This window comes from Brienomyrus brachyistius, chromosome 1 (genome assembly GCF_023856365.1).
Source record: "Brienomyrus brachyistius isolate T26 chromosome 1, BBRACH_0.4, whole genome shotgun sequence".
Lineage (NCBI taxonomy): Eukaryota > Metazoa > Chordata > Actinopteri > Osteoglossiformes > Mormyridae > Brienomyrus > Brienomyrus brachyistius.
The window spans coordinates 796,051-823,966 of record NC_064533.1 but is presented as its reverse complement, the minus strand read 5'-3'; the positions used below and the strand labels follow the sequence as shown (position 1 = coordinate 823,966).

Sequence of the window (27,916 nt, the reverse complement as noted above, 5' to 3'; positions counted from 1 at the left end):
TGTCAACTTAATTCTCTACAGCACGTTGACCAAAATCTAATGAGGTAAGGGCGATTGTGTAGGCAGATCCCAGATCACATCAGTACAAGACGTTTAGGGCCATTAAAGGTAAGAAGTTTTATATATCTACTCTAGACAGGCAGCCGGAGTAAAAGGTAAACAGGATCGCTGCTGCGAAGCACGCTTTAATCCTAGTAGGAACTGGGGCAGATCCATTCTGCAGACAGACAGCAGAGATGCTCAATAATCTAGTCTAGAAGTAAGGAATGCGGATCGCAATACTTTTCATGGTCCGCATATTTGGAAATAGGGGCTTTTTCCAGCAAAAGATATACATTAAGAGTAAAGTGCAACACTGAAGTCTTGTATTGTAGCATTTGTGCATATATGGAAGCCACCCAGATTTTGGAACATCACTTCTCTTACTGGAGGTCATAATCTAGTCCTAATGATATTTATAGAACAGCTCTTAAAGCAGTATTTCCTTTAATATAGACATACTTTAAATGCAATATCGATGCACAGACTTTAAACATAACTACAACTAACTCTAATACTATAACTGTGAAATAATTCTACAGCACAAACACCGTCACTGGAAATTTACTGGAAATGCCTGTCTTGGCGTTGAAGGCGGAGTTGGACACTCACAGTGTAATAAATTAAGGCTTTGAAGTAAACTAGAAAAAGCAAATCAATCAAGAAGTGCGAAGTAATTGGAAAATGCAGCGCCTGTGCCGTTTCGGTGCGGAAAGACCACGTTTGTCTCCGCTGGCGCTTCACTGCCGCTTTGGCAGCCAGACTGCGAGCTGTTTTCGGAATCCGGAAATGATGAAAAATGTTTCAGGGGGAAAAGACTTGACTTTTCGGAGGAAGCGAACAAACGGCGGGCTGAGGAGCAGAGAGTAGAAGAGAGAGAAGAAAAAGAAAAGAAGACGAGGAAAGGGAGTAACTGCAGACGGCGAGACCAATGCGTAGATAAAGTGAGAAAAGACAGATTTCATTACAGAGAAATAGCAAGAAAACATCCATCGCGAGGATATTGCGGAAGATCGGCTGCGGGGAAACTACGGCTGACTGGAGATCCTCTGCGGGAAGAGCATGGGAGAGGGTGGGATCTGAGCCGGAGGAGCTGGCATGTCCGAGAGGTACGTGGAGAAGTTTGCAAAGCCGCCCTTGCAGCAGGTGCCAGGTACAGCGATGTCTGCGTCTTTATGCCCAGTGTGCGTGTTTACTGCCAACTGTCCTTACAAACTGACAAACCGTAGGAGCGAGAGGACGGGCGCTCGGCCGTGTTAAGGCGCCGGACCCGCCGCTCTTTCCCCCTGAGGCTCGCACCCTCACCGCCGCTCTGTCCCCCCCGAGGCTCGCACCCTCACCGCCGCTCTGTCCCCCCCCCGAGGCTCGCACCCTCACCGCCGCTCTGTCCCCACCAGACTCCCCAGGCTCGCACGCTCACCACTGCTCTGTCCCCCTCCCGGGCTCGCACCCTGACCGCCGCTCTGCCCCCCCCCCCCAGGCTCGCACCCTGACCGCCGTGCATGACCAGCGCTGGCCCATGTCCCGGGACACGGTGTCGCCTTCGCAAGGGCCCGGCGGCCCGGAGACGGAGCTCCAGCGCGAAAGGCGCCCCTTTCTCTCCGGCGCTCATGGTAGGAGAAAAACGGAGCTGGGCGGGTTTACTTTTGGGCTTAAAATAACTGGCAGTAACGGCTCTTGTACATAGCAGCAAGTAACGGCTGCTTGGCTGTTTTATGTGGGTCTGTTACGTTGTCATTTTGCAATAGGATGCATTCTGTATATAGTACATGACACAGATTTAGTCTCTGATTTCGGCTTTGTACTTTTATATGACATTTTGATTCAAAACTAGGAACAAGGCAAGATGGTGCTTTTTTATTACAATAAAGCCATATGTTTTTTTCAGCTGCGGTAACTACATTCACATAAAACACACATGAAGTAACGGCCTTTCTGATGAAGACTAGTGATAAAGCAGACTCCGAACCGCTCAGGATCAAAATGCTGAAATTGTTGTCATGTTTGCCTGTGCGTCTGTAATAGAGTTCGTAAATTACTTCTAAATAACGGACTGGAAAAATGCCTATGCGACTGTAATTGCAACCACAGTCAATTATGGTCTTAATTAACTTTCTGGTTGCCCTTAAGATCCCCCTATGTAAAATAAGCCTGTACACATTCTTTAATCAGGCATTCAACCATATCACACCGTCCTATTTATACTGTGGGTCATTAAAGCACTGTCAAAAGCATTAAAGTAGGACAAAGTAAGCAATCAGGGAGATAAAAGGGAGAATAGATTATCCTTCTCTTGGCGTTTTTTCTCCACAATGATCAAATAGACTGATTCATTGCCAGCTAGCTTCGAAGGTGTAGTTTGTATCTAGTCCTGTATTATCTGACCTTAGGAGTATAACTAACCCAAGGCAGTGAAATCCACACGTTTACTCCACTGAAAAGTGACTTTACTGAATCATCACTAGATACTTGTTCCTTGCAATATGAACATCAGCACAGAACAGCCCTGTGGGGAAGGAAAGACAAATCTTTTGCTTGCCTCTGGGCCTGGAAAGCCAGCTGAGCAAAAGGCGAAGTGCAGCCTGAGTATCAGTGTCTGGGAATGAGAGCCTGGCTCCCTGATACTGCTACCCGCTGCTTCGCTGCGGGGCGAAACCGCAAAGGACAGACAGCTGGGCTGCAGCAGCTACAGCGGGTTTGTCCTTCAGTGACCTTCTGCTGAGACTCTGCTGCATGAGGGACAGGTTGGGCCCACATCACCGGCCGGAGGAGACCGTCGTCAGCGTGTAAAAATGGCAAAAGCAGCGATTAGAATTTGAGATTATGCCCAATTTACACCGTAGACTTCAAAACAAAACAAAAGTAAGGCGATACTGCATGACAACATCCATATCCCAGCCACGTAACCACAAGGTCACAGGCTTAAAGCAATACTGGGAAACCTGAATATAACAATGCCGTGATGATGGTCCAAACCACCAATGCCACTTACAGACAGCCATCCCAGTGCTCTGTCACCCAGCATTAACTGGGGCAGATGCTGATATTGGGAGGGTCGTCCAGCTGGGGAATGTGGACTCGCCTGGGCCCCCCCAGCTCCCGCTTTCTGTCAGTGTGATGCTGCAGCACAGTGAATTCACTGATTCCAAGAGGGATTTTTCTACAGATTTTGTGTAGCTGGCTACTGAAACAGGAAGCTTCTCTCTCACTGAACAACATTTGCCTGCTCATCTGTGTCCTTGTGTTGTTTTTTGAGTAGATGCAAGGCTCACTGTGTACTGTGTTCATTTGGACGAACACACTTTATAGCTCTGAAACTTCTGGCAGGAATGGTCTTCCCACGGGAGCGATCATTAAAATTAAGTCCAGAAATCTGGAGGCAGTGATACCTGATACAGCTCCACTATTGTGCAACTGTTTGGTGAAGGAATATATCTGCGGGGGGGGGGGGGGGGGGGGGGGTGTAAACACAAGCCGTCCCTGCGGCTTCTCTTTCCGGATCTGGAGCCCAGTAAAATCGATCTTGTAGGTCCAGTTTACATCTCGTATATTTCTGGAAAATTCCATGATCCATCTGCGTGTAATTTAGGGGAGGGACTGTAGACTTGAGATTTCTGTTTGTGTGAATGTAAATAAAGTGCAGAGTATTAATTAGCAGTAGTGAAACGTACTTCTGTCTTGCTGAAAATCATTTTAGGTGGGAATAATCCCACAAAAGAAAATTCTCTGGAAGAAGCCTACTTTTACTGAGATGAAGAATTCCATTTAAGTCCTTGTGGCATATGTTTGCTAGTGGATTCTTTAACTTTTTTTCTAGAACATAACTTGATATTTGTGCAGTTATTAATATGCAACATACAATGGGGTTGTTGTATGACAGAATTTGGATCTAGCTACTCAACCAAATAAAAAGCAGAATTTGTATTAGTCATCCTGAATATTTCTGACAGCTTAAGTATAATTGCACAATTATAAAACTTGTTTAATGTCTTTTTTGTTTTTTTGAAAATGTTGCAAGGTTTTGACGTGATACTTTGTTTTGTTCCAGATGAGACAGATCAGCCAAATGAGTCGAAGAACCCAGGGGAAGCGACAGGAAGCCTGTCTTGTGGAGAGGGGTGTGGCCAGGGTCACGTGACCGGGGAAAACATTCTCATGGATGACCTCATTAGAAGTAGGTGGCATAAGTAAACATAAAATAGCAGCACTGGAAGATTTGGGTTAAGGGTATTTAATGACACCACACAGATGTGTAAATTACTTGCTTGTTAGTCCAAAGGTACTTTAAGTTTATATATAGTATTTTGGTTTGAAAATTGTAGTAAGACTTTCATCCAAGAAGCTGGAGCCAGTTTGCTTGTCCTTTCGAACAGGTCTTACTGTATGTTCATGGATATTTCTAGGTTTGAAGACTACTGAGGAGTTAAGTGCTTTGTTCAGATAGTGAAGCGTTTCATGCCTGCTGTTACCAGCCATGCCTAAGTGGAATTTCATGCTCCCCATAAATTGTTTTTGCGAAAAGAATTAGTTTTGAGCCAAGCACGATGAAAAACAAAAAGATTTCTGAAATCCTTGCAGTTCACAGAACAGAATTTCTGTGTGTCAGGTGGGTATTTTGACTGATTGTTCTTAGCTAGTGATATTTCCCAGGACAGTTTGGCACTGATGTGTTTCACGGCTGTCAGGAAGCAGGGAGAAGCAGTCAATGACATACGTGGCACAGGTGCCCCAACTGCCTGTTAGGCTTGGGCACTATTACAGTATTACAGTATACCCCACTATTTAGAAATCTCAAAGGTATTATTTTTAACCGGAATACAGATGCTTTTCTTTATATTAAACTGACTCCTTAGTATCCCGGCGGCTGGCCTTGAGCCGCTCACAGTTCTCCGTCCTCCTTAGTATCCCGGCGGCTGGCCCTGAGCCGCTCACAGTTCTCCGTCCTCCTTAGTATCCTAGCGGCTGGCCCTGAGCTGCTCACAGTTCTCTGTCCTCCTTAGTATCCTAGCGGCTGGCCCTGAGCCGCTCACAGTTCTCCGTCCTCCTTAGTATCCCGGCGGCTGGCCCTGAGCCGCTCACAGTTCTCCGTCCTCCTTAGTATCCCGGCGGCCGGCCCTGAGCCGCTCACAGTTCTCCGTCCTCCTTAGTATCCCGGCGGCCGGCCCTGAGCCGCTCACAGTTCTCCGTCCTCCTTAGTATCCCGGCGGTTGGCCCTGAGCCGCTCACAGTTCTCCGTCCTCCTTAGTATCCCGGCGGTTGGCCCTGAGCCGCTCACAGTTCTCCGTCCTCCTTAGTATCCCGGCGGCCGGCCCTGAGCCGCTCACAGTTCTCCGTCCTCCTTAGTATCCCGGCGGCCGGCCCTGAGCCGCTCACAGTTCTGCGTCCTCCTTATTATCCCGGCGGCCGGCCCTGAGCCGCTCACAGTTCTCCGTCCTCCTTAGTATCCCGGGGGCCGGCCCTGAGTCGCTCACAGTTCTCCGTCCTCCTTAGTATCCCGGGGGCTGGCCCTGAGCCGCTCACAGTTCTCCGTCCTCCTTAGTATCCCGGGGGCTGGCCCTGAGCCGCTCACAGTTCTCCGTACTCCTTAGTATCCCGGGGGCTGGCCCTGAGCCGCTCACAGTTCTCCGTCGTCCTTAGTATCCCGGCGGCTGGCCCTGAGCCGCTCACAGTTCTCCGTCCTCCTTAGTATCCAGGCGGCTGGTCCTGAGACCCTCACAGTTCTCCGTCCTCCTTAGTATCCCGGCGGCTGGTCCTGAGCCGCTCACAATTCTCCGTCCTCCTTAGTATCCCGGCGGCTGGCCCTGAGGCCCACATAGTTCTCCGTCCTCCTTATTATCCCGGCAGCTGGTCCTGAACTGCTCACAGTTCTCCATCCTTGTGTAGCCCTGTGCCGGTGACATCACGGCCGTGGTTTTTGCCCCATACAACAGCCAGTTGTCTCTGCGGATGTGGCTCTCGCACTCCAGCGAGGCAGCAGGCTGCACGTGCAGCTCTCAGCTTCTGCACTAACCAGCCTCTGTGGACTTTTCTAGAAGCGGCAGCAGATGGGCTCCGCCCTCATGCTGCTTTTTTTACATGATTGTTTGCCTTTGACACAACAGCTCTTTGTTTCATATGATTCAGCTTTTCCACCTTCTGACATTTTGGCTTTTTTTCTTTTTTTTTCTTTTCGCTCTGGTCCAGGTACATTCCTTCCCCTTTTTACAATATCTGTGCCTCATGATCTATATAGTTTTTTCCTTAATATTCACACCCACCGCGTTCCTGGTAACACAGGCCTGCTCCCCCAGTTAAACATAACCACCAAAAAGAGTTGCCAAAACATCACTGAGTCCTGGCTCTTTGGAAGGTGGCAGAGTGCATTAGTCAGTAGTGAGAACAGCGCCACTATGTTCCGTTTTGACTGCTAACCTGATGTGTCCGCCCCATCGTGCTCACCCGGCCTCTGCCTGACGTGTCCGCCCCATCGTGCTCACCCGGCCTCTGCCTGACGCGTCCGCCCCATCGTGCTCACCCGGCCTCTGCCTGACGCGTCCGCCCCATCGTGCTCACCCGGCCTCTGCCTGACGCGTCCGCCCCATCGTGCTCACCCGGCCTCTGCCTGACGCGTCCGCCCCATCGTGCTCACCCGGCCTCTGCCTGACGCGTCCGCCCCATCGTGCTCACCCGGCCTCTGCCTGACGCGTCCGCCCCATCGTGCTCACCCGGCCTCTGCCTGACGCGTCCGCCCCATCGTGCTCACCCGGCCTCTGCCTGACGCGTCCGCCCCATCGTGCTCACCCGGCCTCTGCCTGACGCGTCCGCCCCATCGTGCTCACCCGGCCTCTGCCTGACGCGTCCGCCCCATCGTGCTCACCCGGCCTCTGCCTGACGCGTCCGCCCCATCGTGCTCACCCGGCCTCTGCCTGACGCGTCCGCCCCATCGTGCTCACCCGGCCTCTGCCTGACGCGTCCGCCCCATCGTGCTCACCCGGCCTCTGCCTGACGCGTCCGCCCCATCGTGCTCACCCGGCGTCTGCCTGACGCGTCCGCCCCATCGTGCTCACCCGGCGTCTGCCTGACGCGTCCGCCCCATCGTGCTCACCCGGCGTCTGCCTGACGCGTCCGCCCCATCGTGCTCACCCGGCGTCTGCCTGACGCGTCCGCCCCATCGTGCTCACCCGGCGTCTGCCTGACGCGTCCGCCCCATCGTGCTCACCCGGCGTCTGCCTGACGCGTCCGCCCCATCGTGCTCACCCGGCGTCTGCCTGACGCGTCCGCCCCATCGTGCTCACCCGGCGTCTGCCTGACGCGTCCGCCCCATCGTGCTCACCCGGCGTCTGCCTGACGCGTCCGCCCCATCGTGCTCACCCGGCGTCTGCCTGACGCGTCCGCCCCATCGTGCTCACCCGGCCTCTGCCTGACGCGTCCGCCCCATCGTGCTCACCCGGCCTCTGCCTGACGCGTCCGCCCCATCGTGCTCACCCGGCCTCTGCCTGACGCGTCCGCCCCATCGTGCTCACCCGGCCTCTGCCTGACGCGTCCGCCCCATCGTGCTCACCCGGCCTCTGCCTGACGCGTCCGCCCCATCGTGCTCACCCGGCCTCTGCCTGACGCGTCCGCCCCATCGTGCTCACCCGGCCTCTGCCTGACGCGTCCGCCCCATCGTGCTCACCCGGCCTCTGCCTGACGCGTCCGCCCCATCGTGCTCACCCGGCCTCTGCCTGACGCGTCCGCCCCATCGTGCTCACCCGGCCTCTGCCTGACGCGTCCGCCCCATCGTGCTCACCCGGCCTCTGCCTGACGCGTCCGCCCCATCGTGCTCACCCGGCCTCTGCCTGACGCGTCCGCCCCATCGTGCTCACCCGGCCTCTGCCTTAGGCGTCCGCCCCTTCCAGCTCACCCGGCCTCTGCCTTAGGCGTCCGCCCCATCGAGCTCACCCGGCCTCTGCCTGACGCGTCCGCCCCTTCCAGCTCACCCGGCCTCTGCCTGACGCGTCCGCCCCTTCCAGCTCACCTGGCCTTTGTCTGACGTGTTCCAGCCCTTCTGATGGAGGGATGTGTGCCTAAAGAAGAGCACAGAGCCAAATGTGATTGGCTGATGAATTAGGGAGCTGAAGCTCTCTGTCAGGTAATGGCCTGCTGACTAGCAATGGCATTTGACAGCTGCCAGCCATGGGATTCTAACCAGAAACAATCTCAGCACAAGCACAGTATCCCAACCCACTTAGCCACACCCTGCCCTTAACAGAAGGAAGCTGTTTCTCCAGAATCTGGGGCGATCCTTCGGTTTAACTTGGCAGTTCTGGCCCAGCCCTGTCCTGTAGGCTTCTGCATGGTATTTCCTATATGCTTTTCAGAGAGTGGTCGCCATGCCCTAACCCCGTTCCAACTGTCTACAGGTTAGGTGCCTGACCTTCACTGTCTCCAAAAATGTCCACACGTCATAGTCAGTAAGTCAGTTGTCAGGTGACACTTCACCTGAAGAGGGCACCACTTGCTGGTAATGTGCACCAGAACCCTGCTATAACCTTCAAAAATAAGGACAGATGCACATTTCATAGGCTTGGACTGACACCTTCGTCGGCTTAGCGTATGCTGCCCCCGGTGGTGGTTTCCGTGCATCTGGGACAGGCCCCCTGATAAATAGGATGAAATGCACAAGCCAGAGGAGACATGAGCCATTCATGTCTATTCTGGCTCCCGTCCCAGTTGGAGCTGAGTCGTTTGTAATTCATTTACTTCAATTACAGGAGTGCTGAGGAGGTAATTGTTTCTCCCAGCGCCCAGGGAGCGTTCCTGTGTGATTATGTCGTAAATAGCGACTCGCAGCACAGCCTGCGACAGAGCGGGCTTCACACTTGTCTCAGAACGAGGCTGTAACGACAGTCGTGGGGAGGGACAAACCTTTAGGGGGTGGATTTGGAATTGGCCATTTAGAGCTGCCTGGAGTGACTTTCTTGTAGCTGTATCTGTAGGGAATGGGTGGGGTCCACTGGAGAGAGGGGCACTTGAAAATAGTAAACAATGAGGTCAATATCAAGGCCGTGCTTCTGGGGAAGACATTAAGCAAAGTGTGTGTTAGTATCCAGAACGTTATGGCTGTAGAATGTAAGAGGAATAATGTTTGAGATGTTAAACAGGAGATGTGGTGTTTGGTGATGGGTGCAGAGGTGCTCCTTCTCCAAAGACGCTGAGAATCCTGAAATACCGCTCTTCACAGATGTTACAAAGGAGATGTGGTGTTTGGTGAAGGGTGCAGAGGTGCTCCTTCTCCAAAGATCCCGAGAATCCTGAAATACCGCTCTTCACAGATGTTACAAAGGAGACATGGTGTTTGGTGATGGGTGCAGAGGTGCTCCTTCTCCAAAGACGCTGAGAATCCTGAAATACCGCTCTTCACAGATGTTACAAAGGAGATGTGGTGTTTGGTGATGGGTGCAGAGGTGCTCCTTCTCCAAAGACGCTGAGAATCCTGAAATACCGCTCTTCACAGATGTTACAAAGGAGATGTGGTTTTTGGTGATGGGTGCAGAGGTGCTCCTTCTTCAAAGATGCTGAGAATCCTGAAATACCGCTCTTCACAGATGTTACAAAGGAGATGTGATGTTTGGTGAAGGGTGCAGAGGTGCTCCTTCTCCAAAGATCCTGAGAATCCTGAAATACCGCTCTTCACAGAAACTGCTATTTTACTGTCACTTATTCTTTAATTTTATATAATTTCATTTTTCTTTGCATTATGTATATTCCAGGGGGTGGAAAAGCATTTCACTAAACAGAGCAGTATGTGATTGTGTGTGACAAAACTGGAGGAAAGTGATTACAAGTATTTTAGGTGTTTCAGTAGTTCTGATAATGCAGGTGTTTAGTATCACGACGTGATACACTTCTTAGTATAGTTACTTAGTATTTCTAGATATGGCAGAATTTTAATCTTAATTTTGTATGCGAGCGTGAGGGGCATTTTAATGCCTGGGAGGTTCATTTGAGAGGGATGAACGGCCACACCGGACCTGATTACACCAGCGCTTATAATCTCACCTGTGCTGGCACCTAAACTTGGATTTAAAGCTGTAATCATGGACACTGCTGCAGTTTAATATCTGCCAGCGCAAGTTCCATTTCCCGGCGGACCTGTGCAGTCCTGAGGCCTGTCGGCGATAGTGGCTCTGACTTCCCCGTTCCCTGCGTGAATACATACCCGCAGAACACACTGGGGACCCAAGGGTGAAGGGTTAGGGTGTGGCGGGCATTTAATTTGACACTGAAAGCCTTTAGTGTAACACCGATAACAGCTGGAATTGCTCCTCCTATCTGGCCAGATTAACTTAACTTTTCACCTTGCAGTTGGCCCCAAGATCTCTGCTGAGGTGTAGTGTAAACATTCAGGTTAGCTTTAGCAGTTATGTTAGCGTTAGCATTCGTGAGCATGATTCAGGGAAAATGGCTACCATCCTGCAGCTGTTGGCCTGGACATCTTCAGCCCAGTGTTGTTGCTTTTTCCGTCCCTCTGCGGTAATGACAGTGATGCGTGACAGTGTCCTGATGCCCTGTGCAGCTACATTGTGCTGCTGCCCCACCAGACAGGACCAGTTAAGGACTCAGTGGAATATATTAGTCACTGATATAGCTGAAAGGATTCCCCCCCCCCACCCTTTTCCCGCCGTTGTTGTTCCCTGCTAATGGGGCCGAGGGTGGGGCCTGCTGGAAGCTCGGCAGCTCGTGGAAAGTCGTGCTGACTCACTGCATAACTGACCTCCCTAAAAAAAGCAATGAATAAACAGTGTGAGAGCTGGGGGGTGGCTGGGAAGGGGGTCTTGCTGCCACATCTGCATGGCATGTGTGCCTGTCAGCATTGCAGGGGGTGTACAAGCCATCGGCTCTTGGGAACAGTTGTGATTGTCCCTCCCCTGCAGCCGCGGTTTGTGTCTTAGCTGAAAGTCACCATGTGTGATGGTGTCCGGGCTGGAAATCCCAGGATGTTTTTAACGTCTTTGCTGTAGATGTGGGGCTGTGGCGGCGCTGCAGGGGTGTTGGGGCCGTGGCGGCGCTGCAGGGGTGTTGGGGCCGTGGCGGCGCTGCAGGGGTGTTGGGGCCGTGGCGGCGCTGCAGGGGTGTTGGCGCCGTGGCGGTGCTGCAGGGGTGGCGGTGCTGCAGAGGTGGCGGCGCTGCAGGGGTGTTGGGGCCGTGGCGGCGCTGCAGGGGTGTTGGCGCCGTGGCGGCGCTGCAGGGGTGTTGGGGCCGTGGCGGCGCTGCAGGGGTGTTGGGGCCGTGGCGGCGCTGCAGGGGTGATGGCGCCGTGGCGGCGCTGCAGGGGGTGGCGGCGCTGCAGAGGTGTTGGCGCCGTGGCGGCGCTGCAAGGGTGTTGGGGCCGTGGCGGCGCTGCAGGGGTGGCGGCGCTGCAGGGGTGTTGGGGCCATGGCGGCGCTGCAAGGGTGTTGGGGCCGTGGCGGCGCTGCAGGGGTGTTGGGGCCGTGGCGGCGCTGCAGGGGGTGGCGGCGCTGCAGGGGTGTTGGGGCCGTGGCGGCGCTGCAGGGGTGTTGGCGCTGTGGCGTTTCTGCGGGGGAGGTTTTTGTGTCCCCCGGTCACGGACATGTCACGGTAAATGGAATGTTGCCATTCCGTCTGAACTTGCAAGCTTAAAGGTCTGAGCATGGGAGCTGCTGTTGTACCCTTTTCAGCCAAGGCTTGGGGGTAGGGAACCGACTGTGGTGTGTAATGGGATGTAAGCTGTGAAATGGCAGGTGTGAAAAGCATCCAGCCATAGTATAGACAGCGCGACAGCAGCAGGGAGGTGGCTGCTTGTTTACTGCAGAGGAGGTTGTCAGCGGTTTTTTGTGTGTGTGTGTGTGTGTGTGTGTGTATGTATATATATATATGTGTGTGTGTGTGTGTTTTCCCATACACTCTGTGAACACAACACTATTTTAGACTCATTTTGTCTCGAAAACAAGGGCTGATATGCTTTCAGAGATGCCTTTCTGCACGTCACTGTCTTACCAAGCTGTTAGGCTATTTTTGCACTTGCGGCCTTCCTGTTAGCTGTAAGGAGTCTGCCCATTCTCCTCTGACCTCTCATTAACAAGCTGTTTTCAGGGACAGCACTGCCCCCGGCTGGATGTTTTCTGTTTATCCCACCATTCTCTGTAAGCTCTAGGCATCGTGAAAATCTCAGAAGGGCGGCTGCTTCTGACATGCCGGAACCACCGAGTCTGGCTCCCATTTTCACACCACATTTAAAGTCACTTGTATCAGGTGTTGTGATGTTTAGTTGTACAGTTGCTGACACCCTTGACCCTGTCTGGATGCTGGTTTATTCTTCTGCAGCCACATGGATCCCCGTTTGTAGCAGCAGGATGTTTATATGAGTAGACATACTTTGTAAAGTGAGCAGTTTGTGTGTGTGTTTGTGTCTCTTTGAAGTGCTGCTTATGTCACAGCACAGCAACATGCAAACCCCGAAGAGTCAGGGATTTCTCTTCATCATAGTGGCACCCAGAGAGAGCTGTTAGGGCCCAGAGTGCTAAGCTAAAGCTGGAGGCCCGGCAGCGGTTGCTAAGGTACAGCCACAGGCCCGGCAATGGCTCATAGCCAGGTGCTAAGCTAAAGCCGGAGGCCCCGCAGCAGTTGCTAAGGTACAGCCACAGGCCCGGCAATGGCTCATAGCCAGGTGCTAAGCTAAAGCTGGAGGCCCGGCGGCGGTTGCTAAGGTAAAGCCACAGGCCCGGCAATGGCTCATAGCCAGGTGCTAAGCTAAAGCTGGAGGCCCGGCGGCGGTTGCTAAGGTAAAGCCACAGGCCCGGCAATGGCTCATAGCCAGGTGCTAAGCTAAAGCTGGAGGCCGGCGGCAGCTCGTAGCCATGTGCTAATGCTGTGTTCCATTTGAACTTGTAACTCGGAAACTCAAACAAGCTATAACAAGCTCCTAGTCAGAAATTTCAACTGGAAGGCGCCCTGAAGATCCGACTCATGAAATCGGATGAAGAGATACAGCCCCGAGTTCAGAATCCAAGATGGCTGCGCCCTTTATCAACAGAAGTTAAAGCTGTAGTTTTATAGTGTTTATTAGCGCTTATGTCTTGTTTATGGCTCATTAATTCTGTCATACACACAGTACTGTCCAAACGCTATCTGTGCACATGTTGCTATGGTGTTTTTATGCACAAAATACTGCATGATGTGTTGTTATTCACTGATATTGCTAACAATGGCTAACAATTAACCAGGCTAGAACTGGGTCCAGTTTCAGTAAGCAGAATTTCTTGCTTAAGCAGACAACTTGTCAGATTTAAGGTAGTGTAAATGTAAGTGAATGAGGATAAAGGCCATTTAAACTGGGATAAATTAAATCCAACAAGTTATCCAGCTAAGCAAGAAAGTTCGCTTTTTGAAACTGCAGTGGGTTGCACCAGCTAAACATAAGTTCGATCGTAAAGTCAGGTGTAAAGTATTAAGTACCTTAATTCTTACATTGAAACTAACTAGTTTGAAACTAGCGCCGTGTTCTTTGTCGGTTGCACCACTGCCACTTAAGTTTCATCGTAGTTAGTAGTTACTGAATGAAGTTACTGTCGCACAGAATGACGTTGTGGACGTCACTGTGAATCACTGTCACTAGAATCACTGTGGACAACCAATCAGTATCACTGTGTGATATTATCAGAACTAATTTGCTGTTCTCCAAAACCGGCGGTCTGAAAAAACTTCTTGTATTTTGTTGCACGGGAAGTAGGGGAAAGTGCATGTATGTGTGAGTGTGTTTATTCAGTGACACTGCCACTGCTCTCACGGTGGACTTATGCACATGCATCGAATCACCCACAAGACTTTGGTAAGAGCCGGTGGCAAAGTACTAGATTGAGGGCTCCGTTTTTGTCCATATCATGTAATCGGTCACGAATTACTCTTTGTCGACATAAACCTCGTTTAATTTTGTCTTCCCACCGTTCAAAACGGATAGCCATTTTCACCACTTTTTAACATCTTACGATGGACTTTACACCTAATGTTAAGGTAGTGTAAAATTGACGCTATAACTTAGCACTACGTTTAAACTAATAGTGTGGTGCAGCCGATTATTTTTTAGTAGTGTGTAAATTCAAACATAGGGCCAGTTTACGTCTGTCGTAGGCTAAGATCGAACTTACGCTTTGCTGATGCAATCCATTGCTTGTTGTCCATGGTATTTATAAATAGCTTTCCAACTTGCTGTACTGGAACGCAGTTAACTTGTGTGTGATGTCATTCCGAGTTTCGGCCTCCAAAGTAAAAGGAATGCAGCATAAGTAAATAAGTAGCCTTTATTAGTCCCACAGGTGGGAAATTTGCAGTGTCGGAGGCACGACTGTGGCCCGTAGCCGGGTGCTAAACTAAAGCTGGTCTATCATTTAACAAATTAGTTTTCTTGGGGAATTTTTATGGTGTTCGTTTGATGATAGGCATTGGCTTTCCTCCAGATGTACATTTTTAATCTCTTAATGTTAATGTTCAGTATTTTAAATTATTTTTGCTTTCATTTGTAGTGTTGTCTGTAACTGACAGAGAAATGTTTTTGTGGTTTTGTCCCCTAATGGTCTGGAGGTGGTATTACATGCTGCTGTCTCCTTAACTAACAATGGTATCTCCCCCCCCCCAGATCAGCCCCAGCGACTGCCCCCACCTGACGGAGCTTTGGCCCCGGACCCCCAGGGTAGCCCCTATGCTGGCCTGAGCAATGGTAATGGGGTCCCCCCCCCGGGCACCACGCACACGGCCGCAGAGCCCAGGAAGCAGCCGTCGCCCGTCTCACACAAGGTGCAGCGCAAGCTACAGTCCAGCCTGTCGGTTAGCAGCGGTGGCAGCCAGAGGAGCAAGGGCAGCTCCACGGTCTCCCACAAGCCGGGCTCCTCCCCAGAAGGTAGGCAGTGCCGCCTTTAAAGCAGGACCTCATATTCAGGTGCAGGTTTTCTGTTTTTGGGGCCCAACTCAAAAAGTTACCTTGTAGTGACAGATTGTGGCCAACAGTAGACTCCCAAACCTCAGGAGGCCCACACAAGTGTAGGGCTTTAGTGGTAGTATACCCTGCCCCTGGGGGAGGTTAAGAAGCAGGGTGCTTTTCCACCATACCAGCTACTGTACTTTCGGTTCTTCAAAAAAGTACCAAATATCTGGTACTTCAAGGTCTTGGTTTTCCACTGGCATAAAAACTAGTACCAGCACTGAATGACAACACAATGCAAGGTGGGTGTTTTGTACTGAATTTTAAAAACTGTGGTATGTTATATGACTTGGTGATGTGCAATATTAATACGAAAATCTCATGTTATGCACATACAGTCCTTCATCGCTAGTCAGCTATATTAAAATAAGGCTTTTTCTTACTTTCAGTTCCGTACAGACATTATTATTGAATTTTTTTTTTTTTTGCGGGCTTTTTGTTTTATAAATACCCCAATATTTATTACAGCCAGATCACATTGTTTTATTTATAACATCGCTAGGACAGCACGCTATACTTTTACATTTCATGTCTGCCATCATGATCATTTTGTTGTATCTGTTCATCCAGCCAAATCACTCTTTTTACTTTATCGTTGTTTTCTGAGTTTGCAACTGGTTTCCAGGTAGCGTTTGTGTCGTGTTTCAGAGGCAGGCTACTTGCATAACCGATCGACAACGAAAGCATTTCAAGTCCCACCACAAAGTACTGGGTACCAAAGAAGTACCCCAGCTGGTTTGGCACTTTCAGTACTGGAACCTTTGGTACTGGTACTCGACCAGAAGTCAATAGAAAAGTGAAAGTGCCGGTAAAAGTAGGGTACTTGGTGCTGTGGAAAAGCACCTAAGTAGGTGAATTATCCAGGAACTTCTGGCATAACATGCTGTATGGGAAGGAAAGGCAGCTGAGCCAGGAGGGTCACATGACTCCTGTACACAACACACACACACTGGCCAGGACACGGTAAGCCACGGGAGGGCCCACCTGGGAGGATCACATGACTCCTGTGCACAAACACATACACGCCAACATGCGCGTGCCGTTAAGCCACAGGAGGGCCCACCCACAATAGCGGCACGCTCAGACCCCGGCGAGTGCTCCAGGCCATCGTTTGCCGAATATAATCAGAGGAGATCACACTGGCCCCAAGGCAGCATGTTCAGCGTGACAGATTGCCCCCCCCACACTCAACAATCAGCCATGAGCAAGGCTGTGAAATTGGGATGGATGTCACAGGGAAGGTGCTGGGGCCACCGGGGTGAGACTTTTTAATGAGGTCGGAAGTGTGTGGGGCCCCTCCTCCCCACGCACTCTGGCAGACCCTAACAGTGCCCCATCATTAACGGCAACCCCCCCCCCCCCCCAGCGAGCCACGTCTCGGCCCCTTCTTTGTCTGGGGGCTCTTTCCTATCCCCCATTTCCATGCCAAGCAGTGCTTTCTGTCGTCTTTTCACTTCTTACTAATTATAAGGAAATATCATGAATGCCATGGCTGGGCGCCCCATCCTGCTTTGCTCGCTGCCTTGTGATTGTCCCCAGACCCCCCACCACCATGGCTAGGACAAGCAGTTGCAGAACAAGGATGGATGCACGGATTGATTAGTAATGCCAGACTACCAAATGTCTTGCCGAGTCATGCGTTATCAGAACGCGGTCCACCTGCCAGATCATGATAAAACTAATATCGAACGGTTAGCATTCATTTTTATTACACGAAACGAGCAAGGAAGTGAATCGTTAATATCAGTGGAGAATTTATTTGCCAGGTATGGAGATTCAGCTGCTGTACGGAGGTCACGTAGGGTTATGTAAGTTTTATCTTTTCTTCATGCTGTCCATAGGGATGATATTCTGACTTCCTCAAGTTTTCTCCTCTAAGATGTACTTTCTGTTGCTTCATAGTGCTCATTCTGGCTTTCCTCCTCTGTCTGTAGCATCATACTTTCTTTGGCTGCCTCTACCCTCCCCTGGGAAGGCCGTTGTCATCTGCAATGCTTATTAGGAACGTCGTGATTAGCTTGTTTGAGCATGGCTGAGTGGTTCAGTTCTGGCGGCTGTGTGTCCGCTATCTAGTATATCGCCTGTTCCCCTCTAGGTGCCTGACCCTGCTAAATGGGGCCCAGTCCCATGTGTCACATGGTACACAGCCAGTCCCCTCCCCTTGCTGCCCAAACCTACAGTCCCACAAGTCGGCCAAGCTGTTAGGCCGATAGGGGTCCTTCGTTTTGGCTGTCAGCAGAGGCTGTCCACCTTTTCATACGCGAGGACCTTTCCGCTGACTTTCTAGCTGGCCTGCCTTCTGCCTGTGCTATTTCCCCTTTGGCCAGGCTGTGTGGGCCTCTCACTGGCACTAGCCCCCCCACCCCTTCCCTCTCATGGTTCCCTCTTTAAACTCCAGTGTGTTACTCCGCAGTGTTTGCAGTCTGGCCCCCCAGCCCCCCCACCCCGCCCCTGTCATGGTTCCCTCTTTAAACTCCAGTGTGTTACTCCGCAGTGTTTGCAGTCTGGCCCCCCAGCCCCCCCACCCCGCCCCTGTCATGGTTCCCTCTTTAAACTCCGGTGTGTTACTCCGCAGTGTTTGCAGTCTGGCCCCCCAGCCCCCCCACCCCGCCCCTGTCATGGTTCCCTCTTTAAACTCCGGTGTGTTACTCCGCAGTGTTTGCAGTCTGGCCCCCCAGCCCCCCCACCCCTTCCCTCTCATGGTTCCCTCTTTAAACTCCAGTGTGTTACTCCGCAGTGTTTGCAGTCTGGCCCCCCAGCCCCCCCACCCCTTCCCTCTCATGGTTCCCTCTTTAAACTCCAGTGTGTTACTCCGCAGTGTTTACAGTCTGGCCCCCCAGCCCCCCCACCCCGCCCCTGTCATGGTTCCCTCTTTAAACTCCAGTGTGTTACTCCGCAGTGTTTGCAGTCTGGCCCCCCAGCCCCCCCACCCCGCCCCTGTCATGGTTCCCTCTTTAAACTCCAGTGTGTTACTCCGCAGTGTTTGCAGTCTGGCCCCCCAGCCCCCCCACCCCGCCCCTGTCATGGTTCCCTCTTTAAACTCCAGTGTGTTACTCCGCAGTGTTTGCAGTCTGGCCCCCCAGCCCCCCCACCCCGCCCCTGTCATGGTTCCCTCTTTAAACTCCGGTGTGTTACTCCGCAGTGTTTGCAGTCTGGCCCCCCAGCCCCCCCACCCCGCCCCTGTCATGGTTCCCTCTTTAAACTCCGGTGTGTTACTCCGCAGTGTTTGCAGTCTGGCCCCCCAGCCCCCCCACCCCTTCCCTCTCATGGTTCCCTCTTTAAACTCCAGTGTGTTACTCCGCAGTGTTTGCAGTCTGGCCCCCCAGCCCCCCCACCCCTTCCCTCTCATGGTTCCCTCTTTAAACTCCAGTGTGTTACTCCGCAGTGTTTACAGTCTGGCCCCCCAGCCCCCCCACCCCGCCCCTGTCATGGTTCCCTCTTTAAACTCCAGTGTGTTACTCCGCAGTGTTTGCAGTCTGGCCCCCCAGCCCCCCCACCCCGCCCCTGTCATGGTTCCCTCTTTAAACTCCAGTGTGTTACTCCGCAGTGTTTGCAGTCTGGCCCCCCAGCCCCCCCACCCCGCCCCTGTCATGGTTCCCTCTTTAAACTCCAGTGTGTTACTCCACAGTGTTTGCAGTCTGGCCCCCCAGCCCCCCCACCCCTTCCCTCTCATGGTTCCCTCTTTAAACTCCGGTGTGTTACTCCGCAGTGTTTGCAGTCTGGCCCCCCAGCCCCCCCACCCCTTCCCTCTCATGGTTCCCTCTTTAAACTCCAGTGTGTTACTCCGCAGTGTTTGCAGTCTGGCCCCCCAGCCCCCCCACCCCGCCCCTGTCATGGTTCCCTCTTTAAACTCCAGTGTGTTACTCCACAGTGTTTGCAGTCTGGCCCCCCAGCCCCCCCACCCCTTCCCTCTCATGGTTCCCTCTTTAAACTCCGGTGTGTTACTCCGCAGTGTTTGCAGTCTGGCCCCCCAGCCCCCCCACCCCGCCCCTGTCATGGTTCCCTCTTTAAACTCCGGTGTGTTACTCCGCAGTGTTTGCAGTCTGGCCCCCCAGCCCCCCCACCCCGCCCCTGTCATGGTTCCCTCTTTAAACTCCGGTGTGTTACTCCGCAGTGTTTGCAGTCTGGCCCCCCAGCCCCCCCACCCCGCCCCTGTCATGGTTCCCTCTTTAAACTCCGGTGTGTTACTCCGCAGTGTTTGCAGTCTGGCCCCCCAGCCCCCCCACCCCGCCCCTGTCATGGTTCCCTCTTTAAACTCCGGTGTGTTACTCCGCAGTGTTTGCAGTCTGGCCCCCCAGCCCCCCCACCCCTTCCCTCTCATGGTTCCCTCTTTAAACTCCAGTGTGTTACTCCGCAGTGTTTGCAGTCTGGCCCCCCAGCCCCCCCACCCCTTCCCTCTCATGGTTCCCTCTTTAAACTCCAGTGTGTTACTCCGCAGTGTTTACAGTCTGGCCCCCCAGCCCCCCCACCCCGCCCCTGTCATGGTTCCCTCTTTAAACTCCAGTGTGTTACTCCGCAGTGTTTGCAGTCTGGCCCCCCAGCCCCCCCACCCCGCCCCTGTCATGGTTCCCTCTTTAAACTCCAGTGTGTTACTCCGCAGTGTTTGCAGTCTGGCCCCCCAGCCCCCCCACCCCGCCCCTGTCATGGTTCCCTCTTTAAACTCCAGTGTGTTACTCCGCAGTGTTTGCAGTCTGGCCCCCCAGCCCCCCCACCCCGCCCCTGTCATGGTTCCCTCTTTAAACTCCAGTGTGTTACTCCGCAGTGTTTGCAGTCTGGCCCCCCAGCCCCCCCACCCCTTCCCTCTCATGGTTCCCTCTTTAAACTCCAGTGTGTTACTCCGCAGTGTTTGCAGTCTGGCCCCCCAGCCCCCCCACCCCGCCCCTGTCATGGTTCCCTCTTTAAACTCCAGTGTGTTACTCCGCAGTGTTTGCAGTCTGGCCCCCCAGCCCCCCCACCCCGCCCCTGTCATGGTTCCCTCTTTAAACTCCGGTGTGTTACTCCGCAGTGTTTGCAGTCTGGCCCCCCAGCCCCCCCACCCCGCCCCTGTCATGGTTCCCTCTTTAAACTCCGGTGTGTTACTCCGCAGTGTTTGCAGTCTGGCCCCCCAGCCCCCCCACCCCTTCCCTCTCATGGTTCCCTCTTTAAACTCCAGTGTGTTACTCCGCAGTGTTTGCAGTCTGGCCCCCCAGCCCCCCCACCCCTTCCCTCTCATGGTTCCCTCTTTAAACTCCAGTGTGTTACTCCGCAGTGTTTACAGTCTGGCCCCCCAGCCCCCCCACCCCGCCCCTGTCATGGTTCCCTCTTTAAACTCCAGTGTGTTACTCCGCAGTGTTTGCAGTCTGGCCCCCCAGCCCCCCCACCCCGCCCCTGTCATGGTTCCCTCTTTAAACTCCAGTGTGTTACTCCGCAGTGTTTGCAGTCTGGCCCCCCAGCCCCCCCACCCCGCCCCTGTCATGGTTCCCTCTTTAAACTCCAGTGTGTTACTCCACAGTGTTTGCAGTCTGGCCCCCCAGCCCCCCCACCCCTTCCCTCTCATGGTTCCCTCTTTAAACTCCGGTGTGTTACTCCGCAGTGTTTGCAGTCTGGCCCCCCAGCCCCCCCACCCCTTCCCTCTCATGGTTCCCTCTTTAAACTCCAGTGTGTTACTCCGCAGTGTTTGCAGTCTGGCCCCCCAGCCCCCCCACCCCGCCCCTGTCATGGTTCCCTCTTTAAACTCCAGTGTGTTACTCCACAGTGTTTGCAGTCTGGCCCCCCAGCCCCCCCACCCCTTCCCTCTCATGGTTCCCTCTTTAAACTCCGGTGTGTTACTCCGCAGTGTTTGCAGTCTGGCCCCCCAGCCCCCCCACCCCGCCCCTGTCATGGTTCCCTCTTTAAACTCCGGTGTGTTACTCCGCAGTGTTTGCAGTCTGGCCCCCCAGCCCCCCCACCCCGCCCCTGTCATGGTTCCCTCTTTAAACTCCGGTGTGTTACTCCGCAGTGTTTGCAGTCTGGCCCCCCAGCCCCCCCACCCCGCCCCTGTCATGGTTCCCTCTTTAAACTCCGGTGTGTTACTCCGCAGTGTTTGCAGTCTGGCCCCCCAGCCCCCCCACCCCGCCCCTGTCATGGTTCCCTCTTTAAACTCCGGTGTGTTACTCCGCAGTGTTTGCAGTCTGGCCCCCCAGCCCCCCCACCCCGCCCCTGTCATGGTTCCCTCTTTAAACTCCGGTGTGTTACTCCGCAGTGTTTGCAGTCTGGCCCCCCCACCCCGCCCCTGTCATGGTTCCCTCTTTAAACTCCGGTGTGTTACTCCGCAGTGTTTACAGTCTGGCCCCCCAGCCCCCCCACCCTGCCCCACCCCACCCCTCTCATGTATCCCCACTACTACTAAAATCCACTCCTGACCATTTCCAGATGTTTCTAGCTATTTTCTCCCAATCATTTCTGCTGCAGTTTGTTTTTTATTCCCCCCCCCCACTCGCAGCTAGTATTTTTCTGCATATTTTTTCCTCCCTACAGCATCTTGTTGCAGTTCCTGCTTCAAAATGTCAGAATCAAGACAAACCTAAGATCCCCAAATCTATTTTAGTTGAACAACTACTCTATTTAAATCTACAGTACATATGCCCATATCTATATATTTCTCAACAATTGAAATGTTTCATATTTAAAGTACCAGAAACCTTCCCGCATTTAGTGCGATTAATGATCATGTTGACTGTCTGAATCTGTGTTAAATTTGTAAATATTTTTCTGCGCTCTACACAGTAAGCTTGGTATGTCAATGGTAACTCAGCAAGTAGAGCATTTCACTAACAATGCATGTTCTCGGGTTCAAATCCCAGGGAGCAGACATACATTGTAACCCTTCCCTGCCACTGTTAGTCGCCTTGGGTAAAAGCATCAGACACGCACATGGCTCATCTCACACACCAGTGACACTGAACACTAACCCAACTTCAGCAGTAGGAAACATGGTGCTTTCATTAAAACACTAATTGTGTAATGACTTGAAAATTAAAGGAAAATTGTCTGAAGTAAGCAATGCAAGTGACTCATCTGTCTTCTTCCTGCCAAAAATACGTCAAGAAGTGCATTACACTGGCGGTGTTTGATTTATCGGGGAATTCTGGGGGCTTCCTAATCAGACCAGTATTCCCAGTAGCACTGGAAGGACACACCCTCCTGAAGCACTGGGTTGCCCTCAGTCCTGCTCTCGTCCCGTGAGCTTGATGAACCTTAATTCCAAAAAAGTTGGAACGTTGTGCAAATTGTAAATTAAAACAAAATGCAATGATATGGAAATCGAATAAACCCATATTTTATTCAAAACAGAACAGTGAAAACATATTAAAGTTTTAACTGAGAAAATGTATAATTTTATGGAAAAATTATGTAAATTTGATGATAGTAACACGTCTCAAAGTTGGGACAAGGCCATGTTTCTTCACCTCTTCTTCTAACAGCAGTCTGTACATGTCTGGGTACTGAGGAGATCAGTTGCTCGACCTTTGTGAGAGGATTGTTGTCCCATTCCTGTCTGATACAGCTGCTCGACTGTCCGAGGTCTTCTGTGACATGTTTTTCTTTTTATGATGTGGCAAATGTTCTGAATGGGTGAAAGATCTGGACCGCTGGCAGGCCAGTTTAGTACCCGGACCCTTCTTCTACGAAGCCAGTGTTGTAATTGATGCAGTGTGTGCAGTGTGCATGTTGGGAAATGCAAGGTCTCCCTGAAAGAGACGTCATCTGGATGGGAGTATATATTGCTGTAGAAACTGGATAGACCTCTCGGCATCGATGGTGCCTTTCCGGATATGCAAGCTGCCCCTGCCATATGTACTAATGCACCCCCACACCATCAGAGATGCTGGCTTTTGAACTGAACGATGACAACATGCCGGGAGGTCCTTCTCCTCTTTAGATTGGATGACACGGCGTCCCTGGTTTCCAAAAAGAATTTCAAATTTAGATTCGTCTGACCACAGAACAGTTCTCCACTTAGCCACAGTTCATTTTAAATGAGCTTTGGCCCAGAGACGATGTCGGTGATTCTGGATCATGTTCATATACGGCTTCTTCTTTGAATGATAGCGTTTTAACTGGCATCCTCGGATGACACGGCGAATTGTGCCCACTGACAATGCTTTCTGGAAATGTTCCTGAGCCCATTTAGTGATTCCATTACAGAATTCTGCCTGTTTGTGAGACAGTGCCACAGAGGGGCCCGAAGATCACGAGCATCCAGTACGGTTTTTGGCCTTGTCTCTTACGCAGACTTCTGACAGACACTGCAGCTCTAAGATGTTCTTTTCGTGTCCAATATCTTACTATATACTAATGTTACTGGCCTGTTGCTATTTGACCTAATTAGTTGCAAATTATTCCTCTAGCTCGGTGGTTCTCAAACTCGGTCCTCGGGCCCCACTGCCCTGCTTGTGTTCCAGCTATCCCTGCCCCACACACTGCTGATTACCTGGATCAGGTGTGTTCAGTCAATCAGAAGCTGAAAGACAGCTGGGACTTGTGTGTGGGGCAGGGATAGCAGGAAAACAAGCAGGGCAGTGGGGACGGCTGGGACTTGTGTGTGGGGTAGGGATAGCAGGAAAACAAGCAGGGCAGTGGGGACGGCTGGGACTTGTGTGTGGGGTAGGGATAGCAGGAAAACAAGCAGGGCAGTGGGGACGGCTGGGACTTGTGTGTGGGGTAGGGATAGCAGGAAAACAAGCAGGGCAGTGGGGACGGCTGGGACTTGTGTGTGGGGTAGGGATAGCAGGAAAACAAGCAGGGCAGTGGGGACGGCTGGGACTTGTGTGTGGGGCAGGGATAGCAGGAAAACAAGCAGGGCAGTGGGGACGGCTGGGACTTGTGTGTGGGGTAGGGATAGCAGGAAAACAAGCAGGGCAGTGGGGACGGCTGGGACTTGTGTGTGGGGCAGGGATAGCAGGAGAACAAGCAGGGCAGTGGGGCCCGAGGACCGAGGCCTGAGTTTGAGAGCCACTGCTCTAGCTGTTGCTTTTTTGTACCACTTTTTGGCCACATCCCAATTTTTTTGAGACGTGTTGCTGTCATGAAATTGAACATGAGCCAATATTTTTCATGAAATAACAAAAAGACTTGGACATCTCAAATTCAACATTTCATATGTTTTCTTGATATGTTGATATGTTCTATTGTGAATAAAATATGGGTTTATGAGATTTCCATGTCATTTTATTCTGTTTTTATTTACAATTTGCACAATGTCCCAACTTTTTTGGAACTGGGGTTGTAATTTTCCTTCCTGTCACCCCCTCGCCTTCTCTCTTCCTGGGCCCTCCAGACTGCTGTGTCCACTGCATCCTGGCCTGCCTCTTCTGCGAGTTCCTCAGCCTGTGCAATCTGGTGCTGGCACAGGCATCCTGCGGCGGCTGCAGCTCAGAGGCCTGCTGCTGCTGCTGTGCAGACGACCTGGGAGACGACTGCAACTGCCCCTGCGACATGGACTGTGGCATCATGGATGCCTGCTGCGAGTCCTCCGACTGCCTGGAGATCTGCATGGAGTGCTGTGGGATCTGCTTCCCCACATAAAGGGGCCCACACCTGCTCAAGCTCACCTCCAGTGGCCACTTCACATTGATTCCCAAGAAGTTCAGGATCCCCCCCGTTCTGTCATGAACTTCAAAGAACCACAGACAAACTGTGAAGGTCCTCAGTGCAAAGATATCAAGATGGTCCAACATGGACACTTTATCGACTACCGTGATATTGGTAACATTTTTTACAATAGATATCCTGTATCAAAATGAGTTTTTATAAAGGCAATATAGTTTCCTATGCTAGAGTAGGACTTAGCAACATGCTACATTAGTGTAATGTTACGAGAAACCGTACATCTGGTATAATGGGATGGTGTGTGTGTCAGTCACAGGCTGCATGGTGTGTGTGTCGGTCACAGGCTGCATGGTGCGTGTGTCGGTCACAGGCTGCATGGTGCGTGTGTCGGTCACAGGCTGCATGGTGCGTGTGTCGGTCACAGGCTGCATGGTGCGTGTGTCGGTCACAGGCTGCATGGTGCGTGTGTCGGTCACAGGCCGCCTGTGCGTGTGTCGGTCACAGGCCGCCTGTGCGTGTGTCGGTCACAGGCCGCCTGAGCTGTCCTCCACCAGCTTTAGAAGCCGAAGCACAGTGCCCAGAGAGTGATGCGGAAATGTCCATCTTACTGATTCCAGACACACCAAAGAATATTCTGGAAGTCTAAGAAACATGGAAGCTACATGACACTGTATCCCCTTCCAGACCATCCCCTCGTTCTCGCGATAGAGTAAATCAGTAACCTTTTCTGTGAGAAATCAGGGTTTTTAATTGGAGTCTTTATTGTATTAATCTTGGACATTCTGTAGCATAAAGAGCAAATACTGTAGAAGTAAAAAAATCTTTTGTTTTAACATTGTCTACTGTAGCTTGCTAACCCTTTAAATCATTATCCACTTCAAGCACACAAACTGTAAAAATGTTGTTTATTAGGATGCATATTGCTTCCCAGCTGACGGCTTTAGTTACCTTAAGAAAAAGTGCAGAAACTGTACAGAAAAATCAGCTGAGGATTTTATCATTGTGAAGTGAAACTTACAGTCAAACTAATGGGCGAGGTTTTTATACTAATTACTGAAATGAGCTTCCTGCAGAAGGAAGGAGACTAGTTTATCCTCTGTGCCTCTTGGAACAAATTTATTAACTCAGCAAATGTTTAGCGGGATGTTTGAGTAGCAGTTCATCTACCAGCCTTTAAACTGGGCTTTTGTTGGGATTACTGGCTTCCAGGACTGATATTTCAGTTTATTTTGTTTTCAGTGTTACTACGTGAAGGTTTCTCCATCTCTGTACCGTAGTGACCTGTCTCAGGATCAGTGAACTTTGTTTCGCTTGCCAAACAGTTAATTTCCTTTGGTATAATGTTCAAACCAAGCTGATGTGATTCCCAGCACGCATTCACTTCACATTAATCCTTATTATTCAAATAGTACTCATTGGAATGTGTTCCTGGAAGCTGAGAGTCATCAATAACCTACTTGGGGGGATCATTGTGACTCCAGCCATGATAAGTGACACTGGATTGTGAGCAAATCAAAGAAATGCAAAAACGGTATGTTTTACTGTACCGAGAATGCGCGTTAGTGTGGGTCAGCAAAAATCCCATCACACAAGGCAAGTCTGTGATGCTTGATAGAAACAATGCAAGTAATTTGACATACTTTACAATATTAGGAAGTCTTATTTGGGAATGTTGCGATCATTTTCCTTGGCTAAAATAGAACCATATCTCTGTGCCATTAACAGCATCTGTAATCCTTTGATTGTGTGTGTGTGTGCGTGTGTGTCTGTCTGTGTCTGTCTGTGTGTGTCTGTCTGTCTGTGCCTGTGTGTGTGTCTGTCTGTCTGTGCCTGTGTGTGTGTGTCTGTCTGTCTGTGCCTGTGTGTGTGTCTGTGTGTGTGTCTGTCTGTGTGTGTGCCTGTGTGTGTGTGTGTGTGTGTGTTTTCAGCAGATCATCTCTGCAGCACAAGCTGCACACTAATACAGGTCAATACTAAACTAAGGTTTTTCTGTTCGATCTCTGATGTTTTTACTACTAGAATTTATTTGGTGTTACCTGGGAAAACAAGACAAATGTGAAAGTCCAGTTTTAAAATAGCTGATAAGCTGATAAATTAGATAACACATTGGATTTCTTTTTCAGATTATAGATCCAAATGCACTAGACCAGAGGTGCCCAGTTTGACAATTGCGATCTACTGGTGGATCGCAAAGGTAGTGGGTAGATGGCATGGAAGCAACCGAGTCGGCTAGTCAGCCTCCAGTTAATTTCTACTAAACTTAGGAAAGGGTATAAAAATGAATGGGGAAGCTGGACCAAGTAAGAAGCCAAAAACCTGCCACTTCCATACGGAATGGGAGGAGTTGTTTATTTTCACAATGTCATATTGGAAGTGTGTTTGCCTCACAGTATCTGTCAGTCTACCATCGCTATTCCGAAGAAGGGAAATGTGGGCGGCGTTTTCGGACTGTTCATAAAAACGACGACATTAACCTCCCTCCGAAAAGCGAGCTGAGAAAGAGAAAGGTGAAGGAACTAAAATCCCAGTTCAATTCAAAAATGCTTTATTTATCCCAAAGGGAAATTAATAATGATGATAAAAATAATAATAATAAATACTCGGTATATCTATAACTAAATATATGCTTTGTATTTTTATAGTAGGTAGATCATTTTCACTTGGTCATTTATAAGTAGCTCGCAAGCTGAAAAAGTGTGGGACCCCTGGGCTACACGTACACAGTGAGCTCCCCTTGATAATGTTAATAGCATTTCCTGTGTCCTATACTGTAACTTTTGTCATTTTTTTTCTATACTGTATCTGACAACATTCATAATCCTGCTTTTGCTGTGTTTGTCATTTTGAGTTGTTATGCTGAACACTATTTGGAAAATAAAACCCATTTCCTTTAAGTAGCGGTGACACGGTCATCATGTGCTCTCTGCCGAAGGAGTCCTTCCAGCTGCTAGTCCCTGTTCCTCTATGAGTCTGGCTCTGAGCCACTTGCGGTGACTCATAGAAACTCTATATGCAGCCTTTTTCATCCTGAAAGCTGACCTCCTCTCATGTGAAAGGGATTGGCAATGATCAAGAGTTTGAGTGTTACACTGTGATTCACTGTCGGTTGTTGCTAGGGAAAAAATGAACATGAATCCGGATTTGTACATTTTCTCGTTAGCTGAGTTTTTGGGAAAAAGATGCACATGACTACTACATGACTGCCACATGACTGTCATGGTTAGTCCACATACATTTCACTGGTGTGAAGCAGCATGGAATCACCATGGTGGTGCAGGGCTCGATTTGGGTGAGCTTTGTGGTTTCCATGGTAATGATCACCAGCCCCCTGCCCACAGGTACATATTAATG

The 27,916-nt window shown here is 51.1% G+C and overlaps 1 protein-coding gene across 2 annotated transcripts; it reads left to right on the top strand.

Annotated features, from left to right (window-relative positions):
- Positions 1 to 724: 724 nt before the first annotated feature.
- On the top strand, positions 725 to 27,459 carry mdfic (MyoD family inhibitor domain containing). 2 transcript variants are annotated; one of them, XM_049005877.1, is made up of 5 exons: positions 725 to 1,148; positions 1,520 to 1,652; positions 4,088 to 4,213; positions 14,654 to 14,914; positions 24,294 to 27,459. In XM_049005877.1, exons 2-5 carry the CDS (start codon positions 1,559 to 1,561, stop codon positions 24,539 to 24,541), a joined length of 729 nt encoding a protein of 242 aa, XP_048861834.1. In that variant the 5' UTR covers positions 725 to 1,148; positions 1,520 to 1,558; the 3' UTR covers positions 24,542 to 27,459. The 2 variants fall into 2 exon arrangements, with proteins under 2 accessions (XP_048861834.1, XP_048861835.1); XM_049005878.1 differs by lacking the exons at positions 725 to 1,148; positions 1,520 to 1,652; positions 4,088 to 4,213 and adding an exon at positions 13,280 to 13,849.
- Positions 27,460 to 27,916: the final 457 nt, after the last annotated feature.

Bases quoted from the DNA above. Each gene is read 5' to 3' on its own strand.
- mdfic (XM_049005877.1), top strand. From the start codon at position 1,559: ATGTCCCGGGACACGGTGTCGCCTTCGCAAGGGCCCGGCGGCCCGGAG. The intron at 4,214-14,653 runs GTAGGTGGCATA...CCCCCCCCCCAG, and splicing joins CATGGATGACCTCATTAGAA to ATCAGCCCCAGCGACTGCCC. The intron at 14,915-24,293 runs GTAGGCAGTGCC...TGGGCCCTCCAG, and splicing joins GCCGGGCTCCTCCCCAGAAG to ACTGCTGTGTCCACTGCATC.